The sequence below is a fragment of the Ceratotherium simum genome, chromosome 10 (genome assembly GCF_057802395.1).
Source record: "Ceratotherium simum simum isolate JZ-2026a chromosome 10, ASM5780239v1, whole genome shotgun sequence".
NCBI lineage: Eukaryota > Metazoa > Chordata > Mammalia > Perissodactyla > Rhinocerotidae > Ceratotherium > Ceratotherium simum.
In genome coordinates, this window is record NC_141909.1 from 53,496,398 (window position 1) to 53,515,427 (window position 19,030).

At 45.7% G+C, this 19,030-nt stretch overlaps 1 protein-coding gene across 1 annotated transcript; it reads left to right on the forward strand.

Moving 5' to 3' along the window:
• The first annotated feature begins 4,517 nt into the window (after positions 1-4,517).
• RGCC (regulator of cell cycle) lies at positions 4,518-17,793 on the forward strand. Its single transcript, XM_087435743.1, has 5 exons — positions 4,518-4,764; positions 5,320-5,505; positions 13,701-13,808; positions 15,832-15,894; positions 17,399-17,793. The coding sequence occupies exons 1-5, from the start codon at positions 4,518-4,520 to the stop codon at positions 17,404-17,406; spliced, it is 612 nt and encodes a 203-aa protein (XP_087291869.1). The 3' UTR covers positions 17,407-17,793.
• The last annotated feature ends 1,237 nt before the right edge of the window (positions 17,794-19,030 follow it).

The following is a 19,030-nucleotide window of genomic DNA, read 5'->3' on the forward strand; positions in this document are numbered from 1 at the left end:
AACTCAACTCAAACTTGCTTAAGCAATAAGGAAATGACTGTCTCTTAAATTTACAAGTCCAGAGTTGAGGGGTTCCCGGTGAGATTTATGTGAGGTATTAGGATTTGGCTCAATTGTAAGGTTCAGAAACCCCCAAAATAATGGCTTACACAAGATGGACATTTTATTTTACTTTTCTCTCCTGTAGGTGTTGGCAGTCCAGGGTTCATTGGTATGGGGCTCCATGACATCAGGGATCCAGGATTCTTCTATCTTTTTGCTGCCATCTTCAATACATGGCTTCCACCTCATGGTGTGGAATCTAGCTTCCTGTCTGTCTTCCATCCATCAGGAAGAAGCAATGGTGAAAGTTCCCCTTTCCTAAGGGATACATTCCAGAGGTTTATATAGGACACCTCTGCTCAAACTCTATTGTCCAGAATTTAGTCATATAACCACTAAAACCTGCGAGGGAGGCTGGGAAATATATCTTTATTTCAGAAATCCATAGGTCTATCTATTTATTACTATATAGGAAAGGGAGATCTGATATTAGGAAACAAGAAGTTTCTTCCACAGGGTGTCTGTAGAGGAATTCTAGGGGTCTTACAGGTGATTGGATATAAGAGACTTAAGGGAAAAAAAATCAGCTCTGGAAATAAATATTTGAAAGCTTATAAATGTTAGTTACAATTTTGGGAGGGGATGAGATGGGCCAGCAAGAGCATAGAGTGAGAAGAAAATGTCAAGGAGAGACTTGTAGGGGAACTTCAGAGTTTAATTATACAGGGAAGGCTCCACCAGGGCCCTGAGAAGAAACGGTGAGGCTGTTAGATGGGCACCCAGGACAAGTTTTAAGGAGAGAGAGGTCAACAGTGTACAGGCAGAAGAGATGCCAATTAAGGTAAAGAACTGGTCTTTAAAAATGTGAGAAATTGTGACTGTCATGTATTATAATCATAGGTTACCTCAAATCTTTTTCTGGAAGAAGACCTGTGTGACTGAATGACCTTCTAGAACCTGAAATGTGTGTAGATCCCAGTGTAAGGATGTTATAGTTAACTTAGGTTCAGGGCTGGTGAAAGACACAGCTCCCCTCCTCTCCTCTGTGAAGGACAGGGTCACATCTTCACAGTGAGGTCACTTATCATCTTCGTCACTATGGTCAGGTGGCTGGGGACCATAGGAGGCCCTGGAATAGAAGATGGAACCCAGCCAGAAGGCTCAAGGGACTAAGGGTTTAACTTTTGCCTTTTGTCTGGTTCTAGGGAAGGAATCAAGATGGACACAGAAGTGGACTTACACATGTGCACTAAGAGATAGGCAAGGGCATGTTAACTGAAGTACTGTTTGTGATAAAGACTGGATACACCCAAGTGCCCATCAACTGGAGAGAGGATAAATAAATTGCTCTGTAGTCATTCAATGACTTCTATTTGGCAGATGAAATGAATAAGCTAGAGCTCTGTGTATCAACACATGTAAAAACAATGTTGAGTGAAAACAAAGCATGTTGCAGCATTAAAGTAGCTATGTAGATTTAAAAACCACATAAAGTAATGCTATACTTTTTTTAATGTAAACATATAAATATAGTTTAGGTACAAAACATGGACTGGAAGGGCACTTACCAAATTCATGGTAGTGGTTGTCTCTGGGGAGGGCGGGGGATAGGACTGAGAAGGATAACCAAGGGGATTTCAACTTTATCTATTTTGTTCTAGTTCTCTTATTAAGAAATACTTGAAGCATACGAAACGGTGGTCAATTTAATTACTTATTAGGGAAATGTAAATTAAAGCCACAGGAAGAAGAAAAAGAACCGCAGTCAGATACCAGTACACAGTCACCAGAATGGCTAAAATTAACAAGTCTAATAATATCTCATATTGACACAAATATGGAGCAACTGGAATTCTTACACATTGCTGGGAGCGTAGATTCATTCAACTACTTCGGAAAACTGTTTGGCAGTATCTTCAAAAGCTAAACATATTCCTATACGGTGATTCTGAAATTCCACTCCTAGGTATAAACCCAAGAGAAGTGAGTATTTATGTGCACCAAAAGAAATGTACAAGGCTGCTCATGGCAGCTTTATTTATGTTAGCCAATGACTAGAGATAATCAAACCAATTTAGTTATTCCACTTGTAGATATATATCCTAGAGACTCTTAATCATGCACACAAGGAGACAGGTGCAAGAATACTCATTGCAGCACTATTTACAGTAGCAACAGCAACGAGAACAACAACAACAACAACAAAATAACTCAAACGTCCACCAGTAGGAGGATGGATTAATACTGCAACAACATAGATGAATCTCATGGACTTTATGTTGAGCAAAAGAGCCAGACATAAAAGAATACATGCAGTATGATTTTGTTTAAGGAGTTTTCGAATTGGCAAAACTAATTCCAAAGTCACAGAATTCAGAATAGGAGTTACCATAGGGGTTACTTATGGGAACTATTGACTGGAAAATGGCATAGAGATCCTTCTGGGGTGATGATAAAATACTACACCTTGATCTGGATGGTAATTACACAGATGTACACATAGGTAAAAACTTACCAAACCGTACACTAATATTTGTGTACTTTATTGTATGTAAGTTATACCTCCAAAAATATCTGAAGCAAAAATAACAAAACATTAACATATGTTAATTCTCAGTGGTGGGTACACAGAGTGCTATTACCTAATTCTCTATATTTTCCTGTATATTAAAATTATATTTATAATTAGGAAAGAGAGAGAGAGCAGTAGTCCTCCATAACCAAAGTGACACCCATCCTAGAAGAGGTGACACTTGGAGTTGGGTCCCCTGGCCCAGCCATCTCCAATGCTTGGGTGGGTTCCCTTACAACAGGGAGCAGATGACAATAACCGACCAATCTCTTTTGGTGAAGACAACGTTATCTTCATTGTCACTCTCGGTAAGCTGACATGGCTGCTAAAAAGTGGGGCTGTTTTGTAGGCTCTTTTGAAGATCAGCTTAGCTGATTCTTTAGTTGACAGGGACCCTGAGCCATCACGCAAGAGCTGCGCTGGGGTGTCCACCACCCCGCACCCCAGCCTGGCCAAGGAGGGACAGCTGCATTTGGAAGGCAGCTCCTGGGTCTCAGCTCCCAGACTGGCTGCTGCTCTGTGAGCCCAGGGCATCACCAGTGGATGCAAAAGCAAGTCAAAGAGCATGAGGGAGGGAAAGAGAGAAAAAAAGAATTTAAAAGGGAGGTGGGAAAATGAAGGAAAAAAGAGTACAATGAAAGATGCACCTGCCTTGCATTGTTGCTTCAAGGACCCGAGTTATCGGCTCCCTTGTTTGGAGCCTCTTCCTCCTGTCTGCTCAGTTCTCCACCTTACACTGTGGAGGAAGGCGGGGTGTGAAGCCCATGGTGGCTCTGAACCAGACAGACCTGCCTTTCCATCACTACCTGCCTGGCATGCTGCTGAACCTCTCTGCGCTGTTTCCTCACCTGTAAAACAGAAGCGGTAACTCCACCTCTCAGGGTTGCTGTGGGGCTGGAAACGGTGCACGCCAAGACCTGACCTAGGAGGCCCTTGATAACCCGGGTAAGATGCCTCACTTCCCTCTGAGGCCGGTTCTGAGGGTCAGAGACCCTGGCAGCGTTGTCCAATAGAACTTTGAGGATGATGGCTGTTGATATGTGTCTAGGGGGACTGAGGGACTGAGCTTTTCATTTTATCCTATTTCAATTGCTTTACATTTAAATAGCCACCTGTGGTGGGTGGCTACCGCATTGGGCAGTGCAACGGGAGTTATTCACAGCCACAACTGTCCCCTGCCAGGTGGCTAGACAGGGTGGCTCATCAGCGTGGACACTGAGAGGCGCCGCGCACGCGCTGCATCTACGCAGTCATTTCTTCCCCTAACAAACTCCTCCGAATAAAGCCGGGGCTGGTGTGAACGCCCAGGACTGTGGTCGGGCCCCGGGCTCCGGGATGGGAGCAGTTAAGGTTCGTGAGCGCGTGGACTCCACCGATGTCTGTCCCTCTCGCCCTCCATCGTCTCCACTCTGTCCGCCCTCAACCCTTAAGTCCCTGGGAGAATGGGGTGGGGACGCGAGGAAGACGCCCTCTGCGTCTGGACACCCACTGCTTTCGGCTACTTTATTCTTCGCAGCAAACGCGGGAGGTTCAGCATTTCCATTTCACAGATGAGGAAACTGAGGCTGGAGGAGGTGAAGGGCACAGGGCGGGAAGCAGCGGAGCTCCAGCCGAACCGTCAACTCCTCGCGGCTCTGGTGACGCCAAAGGCACTTTCGTGGGTCGGGTTGTCAGGGCGCGCGGGGACAGCGGGTAAATATTTGGGGCTGTAACCCGGGCTCCGGCAACTCCTCGTCACCGCGGTTCCCCGGCGGGCGCGTGGCGAGGGCGGTGCCCGGGACACAGGGACGTCCCCGGCGGGCGGCTGGGGCAGGCCCGGCGCCCGGCTCCCGCGGCCCCGCCCCGTCCCGCCTCCGCCCGCGGCTATAAGACTGCGCGGCCGGCGGGGGGCGGCGGCTGGTGGATGAGCGGGCGTGCGCACGGTGCCGGGAGCGGCGCGGCGGGAGCGCGGCCGGGCGGAGGCGACGGGCGGGCGGAGCGGGAGCGCGAGGGCGGCAGCGCGAACCCCGGGGCGGCCCCGGCCTCTGCGCGAGCCTCTGCACGGGGCCGGGCCCAGCGCCTCTCAGGGCCGCCCGCCACGCGCGCCGGGCCCAGCCCGCCCATGAAGCCGCCCGCCGCGCAGGGCAGCCCCGCGGCTGCCGCGGCCGCAGGTGAGTGCGGGTCCCCTGAAAGCCCCGGCCTTGCAGGTGGGGGCGAAACAAGGAGGATCCCTTGTCGTCTCTTTACACCCCACCTCGCCTCCATCCTCATCGGCGGGACCGTGCCCCTGGCGGGTCCAGCCTCCCTCCCCTCGTGGGGCTGGGGATCCGAGCGCGACACGTAGCGGGCGCATCCTGACTCAGTCTTCCCGCCGCCACCGGGTTCGCAGCGCCCGGGGGCGCGAGCGTGGGGACAGGTACCCGACAGCGCGTGGGAAAGAGTTCGGCTGTGCCGATGTGCTGGGTGACCTTTTGCCTTTTGCAAATTCACCCTGCGGAGGCTCAGTTTCCATAGCTCTATAATGGGCCTGGTAATGGGAAGCACTTCGGGGGGTGGTTGGGTATTAAAAGATAACGAGAAGCAAGGGGCAGCGACAGCGTGGCTGTCATTTAGCAATCGCGCAATGAATGTTAGTTATCCTTGGGAATGGTGGCGGCCCCCTCCAGGCCCCGGGACGGGGTGGCCGCCCCGCCCCCATCACCTGAGCCCTCCGTCCCTGCCCCCAGCCCCGGCATTGGACTCGGCGGCCGCCGGGGACCTGACGGACGCGCTGTGCGAGTTTGACGCGGTGCTGGCCGACTTCGCGTCGCCCTTCCACGAGCGCCACTTCCACTACGAGGAGCACCTGGAGCGCATGAAGCGGCGGAGCAGCGCCAGCGTCAGCGACAGCAGCGGCTTCAGCGACTCCGAGAGTAAGTGTGGCCCCAGCAGGGAAGGTGCCTGGAGCCCTGGGGACACCCAGTACCCGGCCCACTAAGGAGCACGCTGGGCTCGGGTCTCAGTTTGCTTCTCTGCACACTGAGCGAAGTAAGCCCTAAAGCTCTGCGCAGTCTCTAGGACCCCGGGGGAGTTGAGTCTCCAGGGTGGTAGGCCCAGCGGGGCAGGACCCCGGGATAGTCACGGGAAGGCTCTTGGAGGGCAAGCTCGTCTACCTGCCGCCTGCAGGTGTCATGAAGCAGCTTGCCCCGACTCATCCAGAGAGGACTCCTCGGACCCAAGCCAGGCGTGTCCACAGTTCCCTCTCCTCAGCTCTTTCCCCTTCTCTCCCCTCTCAGCAGTAGCTTTTCAGAGGATTTGGAGCAAGTGCCACGGGAATGGGGGCGGGGGGGTGGCGGGGAGAGACATGGGAGGGCACAATACTGAAACATTTGTGAAACCAGGATAGGTTTCATAAGCTGCTGTTCTTGGGATTTTTGAAATAACTTCTTGCACTTTCTCCTGGCTCTGAGCTCCCAGACTTGCTGCGCCATTGCATGCAGTTTTGCAAGAATACCTGGCACTGCTGAGTTCAAGTATTTTAGAAATTGTCCCTCTTCCTTCAGGCAGGTCCACCACTGGGGACTGCTGGCTTCGACCCACCACTCAGGCTGGAGGAGGAGCCAGATGCTTCCTGGTGACTTTTCTCATAATAGAGACTACCCCAGGGTCTCTTTGCCCTAAAGAACCTTGTAAGAAGAGAGACAACTTTTTCTAGGAACTCAAATGTCCTGTAAGGACTATGGATGTTTGTTTAGGTACCAAACAGCAAATTGGGTGTCTTTTCAATATTATGTGATTGTTGGTTTTCAAATCCTGGATTACTTATTATTTTTCAAAGTGAATTTTAAACTCTTCTGGGTTATTCTTGAGACTTCCCTCCCTAGATGGGTGACAAGCGTTATTGTCACTCCCTTTGCTGCCCTTGACTCTGGAAGTAAAAGCGATGACCTTTCCTTGTGATTCTCTTCTTTTGAAATCTGAAGCTCTTTCTTGTTACGGGACAGAGATACAGTCCTAGACTTAAACGTGAGCTGTCCTCCAGAAAAGGGGTGAAGGGCACTGGCCACGCTGTCCAGGGTTTGAGGCAGAAACCTGAGTTCCAGCTTGGCTTTCCTTGGCAGTCCTGCCCGAGGGTTGAATCTAATTGCAGCTTTTGAGGTGAAAGGGAACGGAATAGTGTGCAGTTAATTTTCCGTTTTGTGTTTGTGGACTTTGTTGCTAATGACAGGACTGCTTATTTTCTATTTCAAAGGGAAGTCTAAAAACTTTTGAAATTTCTCTCTATCTGTAGCCAAGCTTAAATATGTCTCCTTCTACTGGGGCATGGAGCAAGTTATTCATCAAGTACAGATTCTCGCCCCCACGGGAAAGAAAGCTGGGATGATCTGTCTACTGCTGCTCTATTGCAAAGAACAGCTCCTTTCTAAACCACAGCGAATTTGGCCAGAATACAGTCTGAGCTCGCCCATTCATGGGTGATTGCAACTCCCTCTGGGTACTATTTCAGATCTGGGATCTGTTTTCAGAGGCCTCAAAGAGAAGGCACTTGAAACACATTCTTAATGGTTTTGGGGGAGGTATTTGGAATAGTCTGTAGTTTTTCTTAGGATATGTGTGTGTATTTGCTTTCTGCTTTTGTTAACTCTTTAAACCATCGCTTAGTTTGATGGTTAGAGAAGTAATAGGGAGGATATAAAGAAGGCTCAGATGATGTTAGTCTTTTCTATAAATGTGTAGTTTGTCCTCCACGAGACTGGTTAGAAATAGTCTTGGCAGAAGCAGTGTTTATCTAAATAGTAATTTCTTAAGGAAGCATAATATGTGTATCTTCATTGGCACCAAGAATCGAGCACAAACGTTTGTTATCCTCATTTGTCCGTTTAGTACTTTTCTGTGGAAGAGAATGTTTGACAGAGGTAGATCCTACTGAAATTTAGCCCATCAGAAGGGAGACACATCAGAATAATGATAAGAGCAGCTCACTTTTTCCAAGTCCTTACTATGATTACTATTATCATTTATTAGCTCTTACTATCAGGGATCTCTTTGCTGTGCTTTAAATTTGTTATCTCATGTGATCTCTACCAAGTTCTATAAGGTAGGCACTGTTATTTCCATTTTTCTGATAAAATAGCAGAACCACATGGGCTCTCTTTCTAAGGCCTTGCTCTGTCACCAGGAATGGTTGGCTGGAATGGGAACCAGGTCCTCAGGAATAGACTTGAAGTCCCTTTGGACCTAGATCATGTGCCTGTTTATCAATGGTGGTTGTGTTTGAAGGTGTCTCTTCAAGGCAGTGGTCGTCTGGCCAGGTCAGTGGAGCCCAGGCTGAGCTCTGTCAGGGCCCTGGGCAATGAGTGGGCCTCAGTTTCTCTAGCTATAAAATTGAAAAGATGCTATTTTATAGTGCTATTAGAAATATCCAGAAGCTCATGATTAGGGAGAAAATATTTGCTCTGTTGAATGCTTTCAAGAAAATATTGAAATGCATATACCACACTATATCACATAGATGAGATACCTTTGAGCCTGTGTCTTGCATGAAAATGTTACGTATGAAGCTATAAAGCAATGGCACCTTGGTTTTCACTCTACTTTTTACAGCTCTATTACTCTGAAGATATACCCACCTTACAAGATAGATCAAAACAGCATTTCTGTGTTTTGGAGAACCCTTCATTTTCTCATTAAAAAGAAATTTTAGGTTGCTTGCATCCAAAGGAAAAAATAGACATTCCTTTGTCCACCCAAAGAAGCAAGTTACTTAGACAAGAGAGAAGAATGGATATTTAATAAGGAAATACTCCTTTCTGTTCTCACTTACAGGGAGTCCTCCTATGACGTGGAGGACCAAGATAGCAATTGCGAGATAACTTCACATTAGGGGTGGCATTCAAATGGGGTTGATCAAACTAGGCTTGTTCCTTTCCCCTAGATTTGGGTTCCAACAGGGCATCTCAGGCGCTTTTGTGGGAGTAGTTTCAACCTCAGTAGGAAAAGGGCAGTGCGCTTAGGGGCTAGGGCAGTGTTGTTCTAACTTGATCCTCAGAGGTGCTTCAGGAATTGTGAACATCTTTGGTTTGAACTTATTTTTAAAAATATATTGTTTTTCTTCAGTACTTTCAAAACTATAAATGCACACTATGACTTCTCAAATGTGTTTAATGAAATTTTAACTCATAATTACTAAATTTTAACCAATGTGTTAATTTATGTTTCCACTGATTGATTTTACGAGAAGTTTATATTACCTTGAACTTCCAAAGGTGGTCTGAACTTATATCTTTGCTGTATTGGGGTTTCACATACCTTTTTCCTTTGAGGGGCAAGTGTTTTGCTACTTCACAGAAAAGGTCTGAAGCCTACTGTGTGTGCTGGGGCTGTTATGATATTGAAGGGCCATTATAGGGGATGAGGAACGGGCTTATTTGGCATGTGCAAGACCTAGGACATCTGTATATCTGTGCCAACACTGTTCCAGCTTGATCCTGGGAGAGGGGACCTTGTAGACCCTGAGTGCCAGCATGACAGGTAGCATGTTGGCTGAGCTGGCATAGGAGCCACCGAAACTAGAACCTGAACTTGTTCAAGCTGTGAGAGAATGAAGAGTTAGAGCCCTCAGGTTGCCTGGTATTGTGTTAGGAATTCCAGGTGGGTGACAGGTCTCATTCTGACACCTGGAGAGGTGTCTAGAGGGACCGAGCAGTCCCAGAGGAGAAGCTGGGGCAACCGTGGTGAAACTGAGGAAAGGGGTCTTTTCTTCTTCTATCCCACTTTCCGAGGCTGTCGGAATTTAAATTTTGAGGAGGAGATTCACCCCCCGCACACACACACAGCATTCCCCGTGGCAGAAGGAAAACAGGTCCAAGGCTCTCTTTTTCTCAGTTAATTACTATGGTTTGCTTGCCTGAAACGTGTGGGATTGTTCTATATTTACAGGAGCTCTGGGCAAGGTTTACTGTCTGTGGTTTTGCTTCCCTCTGGAGTAGCACATGTTGGTGCTAACCCTAAATTACCTTTCTCCCCACCCCCAAACTGAAAAAGCACATCTACCTTTTAAACAAGCCTCTGTTTTTGCAGCTGAGTTTCTCAGTCTCTGTTGGCACTCTTAAAGTTAGACGTTCATATAGTTAATATGCTTACGTTTCTTTCGATGTTGTCTTAGAAAACTTGGTCCCTGAATTCGAGGTTCCTGGCCCCAGCACACTAAGTTGACTTGCCAAAGATGTTTCTACTGGGGCTTTGAGATGCTTGTGAGATGGGGCTTTAGAGCTGATTGAAGTAGATGGTGTGAGGTCCTAAAATATCTAGTCTCTCGACCTGCCAAGGTTCCCCAAATCATCACTGTTAATGTGTCCCTGGAGCCCGTATTAATAGCAGCACCTGATAGCGGGGTGGGGCAATAATGCATTAATATGTTATCAGCCAGTGACACGTTGCTGTCATTTTATCAGACTCACTGGCTGTTATTTTGCAAGGAGTAGAGTTCCAGGGAAGTGAAAAGAACAGAAGTCAGGCTGTACTTACCTTTTAATCTACCACAACACCTAGCATGAGGTCTTGTTCCTTGTAGGTGCTTAATAAAAGTCCATGGAATGAAACTTTATTGAATAAAGGGTAAAGAGAGGCCTAGATCTTGGGGTACTTCTGTGTTAGTGGTTTGTTCTTGGGAGATTTGTTCTAGGGTGCCTCTGAAAATAAACTTCTCTTGAGCGTTTTGCTTCTATCTGAAGAAGAGGAGGAAGCCTGGGCCCAGAATCTTGACTCCTATTATTCTCTCTGGTGACCTTTCTGCTCCTGGACATGTTATCCTCCATTTTGCCAGGAACTTTCACATAGAATCATGAAAACCATAGGTATCACACGTGGAGCACTTAGGTTACTATTCCCCTTTTGCAAAAGAAGAAACTAAGGCTCAGAGGTGGAGTGATTTGCACAGGGTCACGCAGCTTTCACACACATCTCTATGGTGGCAGCTTCTGCTGGGCCCAGAGCAGCTTTGGGGCTCTTGAGGTTGTCCTTTCCATCTTTGTCATGAATGATATGTGTGGAATATTACCACAGGGTGGAACTAAACTGTGGGCGGGTTTGACTCAAGGATGCTGGGGATTCATTTCCTCCTGATGGTTTGGAGCCTAGAGTCAGGTCTGGCCCAGACTGTGCACTGGAACTCATGGAAAGAGAGAGGCATCAACGTGTAGCAATGAGCCAGTGTGTTAGCTAATGTGTGTGTGTGTGTCGTTGAGGTGGAGGGTAGGTATAGGGGGAGAGAGGAAGTGAGCACATGCTATGTTGACATACCTGCTTGTGTGTGTGTTTATATATAGATAGATATTGTAACTAGTATTTTTTTCTCTCCTTTCCTCATTGGTGGAGTAGCATGAGTTCATTAGCAGCAAGAGGCAACTTCTGATTATTTTAATAGTTTAATTTGTAACTGAATTTATCAGTCAAGTAGCAGTAGGTTTGTCTATAAATTTTCTGAGTTTGAGGAAAATACTTGGATCAAAAGGGCGTTTTAGCACCAGGCTCTACGGGATAGGAGGTAAGCCGTGGCGACGTCCCGGTGCTATGACTCATTCTCTACAGAGTCTCAACACCACCTGAGTTACCCCGAGCTTTTCCTGAGTCCTCACTGGACTCCTTTTTTCCTACCATTTTGCAATGGCCTTTTCCATATCTAGATCATTCCTTCCCTGAAAACTCAATGACATTTGGTCTACTTGCCTGTGAGGCAAGCAAATTGTGTGTGTGTGTGAGTGTGTGTTTTCCTCCTTCCAAAGGATGAGTACATGCAGATATAAAATTGCTGGAGGGTTGGGGCAGAACAGAGATGAAGTCCAGAGTCAGGGCAAGGACCTGTGGTGCAGGGTGGGGTGGGGTGAGGTTAGGTGTGACAGTGAAACTGGCTCTCAAGGGCCAGCTGCTTCTGGAGATAGAGACCAGAGGTGTGGCCACTGAGATCCAGGCCAGCGACTCTCTGGGTCTGGCATTCTGGGCCAGGGATGGGACTGATGCTCTTGTGTGTCCTTCAGAGCCAAAGATAATGTGCTGAAGGCCTCGTATTCCTTCCTTCTGGCTCAGCAGTCTGGGCACAAGGCCGGCCTCCCCAGGGCCCTCTGTGGTTTTCCTGCCCCTAAGTCTTACCTCATCTTTTCCCCACAAGTTTCTCAGGTTCTATTTGTGTCGATTCTCCTGCCTATTGCTTGGTGACAAATACTAACACTCTGCTGTGGATCTGCAGTGGACATGACCACTTTCCTGTATGTAAGAGAAAGGGTTTCCCTTGAGAAAATCCAGACTGCTCTAGAGGTGGGCTCAGCTGACAAGGCAAGCAGAAGGGCCTTCCAAGTTGAGTTCCATGGAGTACAAGTGTCCTGAGAAATATTAACAGGGGTGCCACAGAAAAAGTGCACCAAGGTCAAGTAAACTTGAGAAATAGGGCTAAACTGGCTTGTTTATCACAAGACTCCTCAGGGATGTTAGAGTGGGAATACACAATAGCAGTCTCTAAGAGCGCTCAGTGTGTCTCTAAGTTAGTTGATCACTCAGCTCTTCTTTTCCAAGGACCAGTATTCTCAAGAATATATTTTTGGGGAAACATAAGTATAAGGTTCAGTGTTTAGAATCTCAGTAGGTGTTCATCATCAAAGCCCTGAAAAATGATTGTGGGCCTTTTAGATGACCTCAGCTGGACTTCTGAGGGGGGAAAAGACTGTGACAGTTGGGCATGTTTGGAAAAGTGGATGAGATGGGTGTGGAAGCCAGGAAGACAAGATGGTGCTGGGGCCACATGGTCAGAGGAGGGTGGGAGGAAAGGGAGCCAGGTGAGGTGCCTGAGAACTTGTACCAGTCTTTTAGGGATGAAGATGAATTCTCTTGGCGCCAGAACTCTCTGTTTCTGCAAACCCTTTTTATTCTGGGCATATCTTTTGTAACTTAGTCATGTTCATTTTGAGTTAAGGGGACCAAGGAAAGATGTTGTTGCCTCCTCCTGAGCTGGAGGTAATTGGATTAGAGTGAGTGAAGCCCCAGGAGGAATGGGGGCCTGGCCAGGCCCTCATGATTCAGCCGCCCTCTCTCACCTGAAGAACCTTTTCAGAGCTCATCTCTGCGACAACTGTGACTGGCTCTGTGTTTTGTTTTAACCAGGAAAGCTGTTCCCTCGTGACCTCAGAGGCCACATCCTGCTTCCGCTGCCTGCACTGCCTTTGAGCCCTTTGAGTCGGTGCAGCTCAGCCAGCAGCTCCTTTCTGTGTCACAACCACTCGCCTGGGTGGGCTATGGGTTGGTTTCCTCCCCCTTGGCAGGACTTAGAGAAATAGAATGTGAGAACTTCAGAGTTGGAAGGGACTTTAAGGATTATGTAGTCTACCTTCCCATTTTATTGATGGGTAAGTTGAGGCCCAGAGATACTGTCTTGCTCCACGGCACCTGTACTTAGTAGCTGAATTAGTTCCCTGGACTCCCAGTGCAGCCCTGCTTCTGGGACCTTGCCTTGCCCCTGCTCTGGTCTTGGGGGTGTGACAATAGAGGGAGCCATGAAATCACTCAATGTGTCCGCAATACACAACCACCAGGAGAAGAAATCTTTATCTTGACCCTCTAGCTTATCCCCAGAGTGTAGGCTCTCAGGAAAACCACGACAAAGGCTCTCTCTTGAGCAGGCTGAGAGGATTATTAAGTCATGAGATCCAACCTTGTGTTTGTATTTTGGTGGATTTAGAGGGCAGACGGGATATTTTTTAGGAAAGATGATTCCTTATGGCTAAAATCCCAAACCAACCCTCCACCCCTATTCAATAAGCATTGGCTTAGCTGTCAGTTAGACACCTGGGCAGTGTGCTCCTGTGTGTTGCAAAGGAGGCTGGTCTGGTCGTGCTGATCCTGTCACCTCCTTCTTTTTCTAGGGAAGCAGGGGCATTTGGTGTGCCTGATTAGAGACACACACTCACACAGGCACACGGACGCACTCTCCTGCCTCAAGTCATTTTAGGGCATAAATATAAAATCTGGAAATCAACCTGTTTTCTTTACAGTTTTGCTCCTTTTGGAGATAAGCTGTTGGTTATCAATAGACCATAGACTCAAAACCATCTCTAATGAGTTACATTTTCTTTCCTGAAAGGTGCAGATTCACTTTATAGGAACAGCTTCAACTTCAGTGATGAGAAACTGAATTCTCCAACAGACTCTCCTGCAGCTCTGCTCTCTCCCCCTGTCACTCCTCGGAGAGGTGAGTTCATTAGTTGGAGTGTGAGATTTTTTGCTTCCTTATTCCCTTCCTCTTCTCAGTCTCTTCTCTCTTCCCCCCTTTTCCCTAACTGATCTTTCCCAAATGTGCAAAACAGATAGATAAGACTGATATCTTAGTACAGGACAGTGTGAAGTGGGATTTGTTATTTCTGAGGATTTTTATCAGTGTGAAAATGAAATCAGGTAATTGCGGGGCAGGAAACCAAATTCACAGGGAGAAAGAAAACCTGTAGACTCGAGACTCTGCTTTCTCTTGTGTGGTGTAATCAAGGCTGTGCCAAATGACGGTGCTCTCCCAGACGGGTCGGTTCTAGAATTTAAAACTCAGCAGTTAGGCTTTGCAGAAAGTAGGATTTTTTTTTTATTATAATAACTATTTAACCAATGCTTTCAGATTACCAATTTAGCAATTAAATGGGGTCTTCATTATGAGACAAGCGATGATCTAACATGATTCAAAATAGCAGCTCCAGCCTGTCTCTACTGTGATATTAATAGACCTAAAAAGTTTTTAAAGATGCATGAGCAGTTTATTTTTTGGAACCAGTAAAGTGTCTCCAGCTAGAGAGCTGAATGTTCTGTTATATTGGACAAGGGCCCTTTTGAAAACAAAAGGAGTTTTTTCCTTAAGAAATGTTATACTTGCTGAAAATAGTTGCAGAGCAATAAAAATGGAACGGTTAAAAAAAAATATGAAGATTCCATTGCTTTTCTCATTCTGGCATTAAGGCAGAATTTCCCTCTTTCTCAAAAGAGACATTTTTAAATTCTCCTCTCAATATGGCAATGTTAGCAACCACTGGGGACTCTGCCATTGTCCAGCCCTCCGTCTGTAATGGATCCATTGAGTATAGAGAGTCAGAGCAGTCTAGAAAGTGGCTTAAAACGTGCCCAGATTTGCCACCTGATCCTTAAGAGGTAGGAATTAACAAGGAGAAAAAAGTCCCAGTGGCAAATTGACTTTAAAAGCTAGGAACAAAGAGCCATTTGTAGCCAGCAGGGGTTAATTAATAAAAATATCCAGTAATGCATTTCAGAGAAGGCATGAATGATGAACTCTACAGAGCAATGTAAGATGTACAGAAAAAAAGTATATATCTCAGGATATGGAGGGAACAGGATCAGGATAAGGACTTGTCACTTTGTGCTGGCACCTGGATGGGATGAGGCTGTCCTGGACCCAGAAGCCTCATGTCACCTTCCTTGTACCATTTTGACAAGGAACGGTGGCTCTTCGTTCATCTCACACTGGAGGGACTCTGAGGGCTGCAGTATTGCCCTGGGGTGGTAACTCAAACAAAAATGCGTCAGAGGAGAAGTTTAGCAGGAATTATGGAATCTGGGTGTCCATTCTGCACAGTGCCATGCTTGCTGAATTTTTTTTTTGTGTGTGAGGAAGATTAGCCCTGAGCTAACATCTGATGCCAATCCTCTTTTTGCTGAGGAAGATTGGCCCTGGGCTAACATCCGTGCTCATCTTCCTCTACTTTATATGGGACGCCGCCACAACATGGCTTGACAAGCTGTGTGTTGGTCCGCGCCCAGGATCCGAACCTGGGAACCCGGGCCACCGAAGCAGAGCGTGTGAACTTAACCGCTACACCACCAGGCTGGTCCCGAATATTTTTGACTGATAACTTAAATCCTACACGATCAAAAAAATCAAAAATTTTTAACTTCCTTTCCTGCCCCTCTCCTCCCACCCGCCTCAAACTTTTAAGGTAGTGAGAGGAGATTCTTGTTCCAGGTTGCTGGGGTGGGGTGGGGGTGTATGGGATGATGAACTGAAAAACTAAGAAAGAAGTGTTTAGGCTAGTCTTCAGAAAAAGTTTCTGAGTTGACTAAGTAAACGTTGGAGGAGACACTTGGGGTTGGTACAGTATAGTCTTCAATAAGGTCTCTGAAGATAGAGAAATGCAAAATGGGGTCACATAATCAGGGAAACCGTGGGAGTCATCAGCTGTCTTCAGTATGGAAACTGAACTCCAACTCTTGTTTTTCAGCCAAGCTAGGAGACACAAAAGAACTAGAAGACTTTATTGCTGATCTTGACAGAACGTTAGCAAGTGAGTACATGCCTGGTATTAAAAAATCGAACAGAAAACTAACCGACACGTCTGATAAAGTGCTATAATGTTTACCAGCTTGCCTGGGGACAGGAAGTTACACCATAAGGCTTCTTTAGGTTCCGAAACAGGACCCTAGTGGCTCAGAAAGAAATTCTGAAGATGAGCTTGCTGTAAAGTAGACCAAGTGCCTTTCCAAACAGTGAGAACAGGCCACCAGCAAACAATGGCATTTTGTTTGAGAAATGGGGAGTAAAGCGGTATTTAGGCAAGACGAGAACTTTACCATCATGGTGGCCTGCCTGGCTTTTCAAAGAAGTGAGCAGATTGACCATACAAGCATTAGGCTCACAAGCCCAAGGGGTCCATCCCTTGGGCCGGGGAACTTTTCCCAGGTTAGATCCAGGGGCTTGGCAAGATCTGACTTTTAGGGGATTGGGACCCAAAAGAGAGAATTGGCTTGGGGAGACCTTGTAACCAAAGACTCACGCCAATTACTGAAAGACCTGGATTAAGTACGCAATACTTTGTTTCCGGTTTGGCAATTACACTAATTTTGTGTGACCAAAAATGCTGAGAACTGAAGATATCAGATCATAACTGCAATGGGAGGTCTAAAAGAAGGGACCCTGAGAATCAATCTACACACTTTATTTCAAAATGATTGCAAGAGCCAGAAGGACCAGCTCGAGCTTCCGGGATAGAAGTTTCAGCAGCTCTATTCTTGGGGAGCCTTGTTCCATCAGAGAGCAGGCTTGGAGAATTTTGTCCTAGCCCCTTAATTTTTCAATGAAAGAGTTGATTTTCCATAAGCAATATTTTATGCTGTATTCTGCTTAAATAGCCGGTTAAAATCTGAAAAATTAGATCCAAAGCTGACAGTTTTTAAAAACTCTGTTCTTAATACTGTTTCAGACAGACCTAAATATTAGGTGGAAAATCCTTGTATATTCTCTATTTCCTTGAAGATTTTATTGCTTGTTTTTTTTTTTTTTTTTAATTTTATTTATTTATTTATTTTCCCCCCAAAGCCCCAGTAGATAGTTGTATGTCATAGCTGCACATCCGTCTAGTTGCTGTATGTGGGACGTGGCCTCAGCATGGCCAGAGAAGTGGTGTGTCGGTGCGCGCCCGGGATCCGAACCCGGGCTGCCAGCAGCGGAGCACGCGCTCTTAACCGCTAAGCCACTGGGCCGGCCCTATTGCTTGTTTTCTTATGTGCTGTACCATCCTACATCAGAAGACCAAGGCCTGTTTGACAGAGAGTATTGTAATTGCTGCGCAATTTGTATTAGACCCATGTAACAAGCCTGTCTACTTCATGGAAATTGCAGTTGGTTGCCCACTCATTCCAGTTAATCAGACATATGTTATGTAGATATTACATGGGAAGCCTGCCGTTAAGTTTGGTGCTTTGATGCCTGTCTGAGACTCTGTGATCTGGTTAAGCACAGGAATTGTAAACTTTTGTGAGTGGATAACCTTATCTATCTCCTATTTACAGGTATGTGAAACAAGGAAAGTTCTGGGTCCTTTCATCATAAGAGGGAAGCTTCAGAAAGCTCTGAGGACCTGGTAAAATCAGCTATAGAATTTGCTGCCAGAGGAGACAGAGATGAGCACTCACCTACCACCAGGCCATACTCAGGCTCACCCTAAAACCAGCCTTTGGACTCATCTCTGAGCAATTTAGACAGTGAAACTGACTTTGTTTACCTGCTTGCAGTGTATTAGAACAGACAACCCATGCTAATATTGTATTTTCTCTTAAAACATAGCTTTCCTGTAATTTAAAGTGCTTTCATGAAAATATTTGTAATTAATTATATATAGTTGGAAACAGTAATGTGCTTTTACCATTATAATATATTTTTGTATGCAAATAAAATTTGAACTGGAGACGGTATTTTGTAAGCTTCCTTTTTTTCTTTATTCCTTTCAATATATTTCCATTTAAATAATATTCTAGTGGGAATGACATGCCTCTTGACTTCTAACAAGGACCTTGGGTGCTGCCAAATTGCACTAGACAATAGGATGGTAAATTTAACAAAGTGTTACTTTGAAGCTCATTCAGCACCCTAGAGTGACGTGCTGGCATATGATTAATGGGAAGTTTTAATTTGAGGATTGTGGTTTTGATGGAAGTTGGGTTTCTCTTCGATCTCCATTTTCCTCGTATCTTAGCATCTTTTTAGATGCCATGGGTTCTTTCCTTCAGTTAAGGGAAATACCATTTGTGCTAAAAATCCAGGACTTAAATATGAGGGAAAGTTGGGGCAGCTGGAGGGTGAAAGAATGATGGTGCTCTTACAAGGTCTGTGTGCTAAGGAAGATTTGATGGTGCTGGCTTTGATGCTAAGGTTCAAGTGGCTTCAGTGGAGACAGAGGGTCCAGATGCAAGGTCTTCCATATGGTGGGCTTTGCATGCAGAAGCCAATAACCACCCCACACACACCTGCCTTTTGTGGAGGATGGGCAAAGGCATAGAAACAGGCAAGTTAATAATTTTATTATCTATGCTTTTCTATCTTTAAAACCTCTAATATAACCAGGCAGTACTTTGATAATTGGAATCAAGTTATTTAAAAACTCCAATCCTTACATTCCTATAGGACACAAATCCAAAACATAACTACTTATAATTTTATTTAATCTTCGAAAGCCAGCTACTGTATTTGAGCTGTTTTTTAGGGCGTTGAGAAACTAAATTGCCCTTCCTTTAACGTTTTTCTTTTCCCAAAGTTTCTGGAAAAGCTTTTAGGTTGAACCCAAATATTTTCTTTCTTTCTTGAGATATAATTCACATACACTAACATTCATTCTTTTAAAGTGTACAATTCAGTGATTTTTAGTATATTCACAGAATTGTGCAACCATCACCACCATCTAATTCTATGTCTCTGTGGATTTGTCTATTCTGGATATTTCGTATAAATGGAATCATACAACATATGGCCTTTTGTGTCTGGCTTCTTTCCCTCAGCCTACTGTTTTTAAGGTTCATCCATGTTTTATGTGAACCAGCATTTCATTCCTTTTTATGGTTGAATAATAATCTACTGTATGGATATATCGTATTTTGTTTATCCATTTATTGGCTGAGGGACATTTGGGGCTGTTTCTATTTTTTGGC

Excerpts from the sequence above, each read along its gene's own strand:
- RGCC (XM_087435743.1), top strand. The coding sequence starts at position 4,518 with ATGAGCGGGCGTGCGCACGGTGCCGGGAGCGGCGCGGCGGGAGCGCGG. Across the intron at positions 4,765-5,319 it reads CGCGGCTGCCGCGGCCGCAG|CCCCGGCATTGGACTCGGCG; the intron begins GTGAGTGCGGGT and ends CCCTGCCCCCAG. Across the intron at positions 13,809-15,831 it reads CCCTGTCACTCCTCGGAGAG|CCAAGCTAGGAGACACAAAA; the intron begins GTGAGTTCATTA and ends CTTGTTTTTCAG.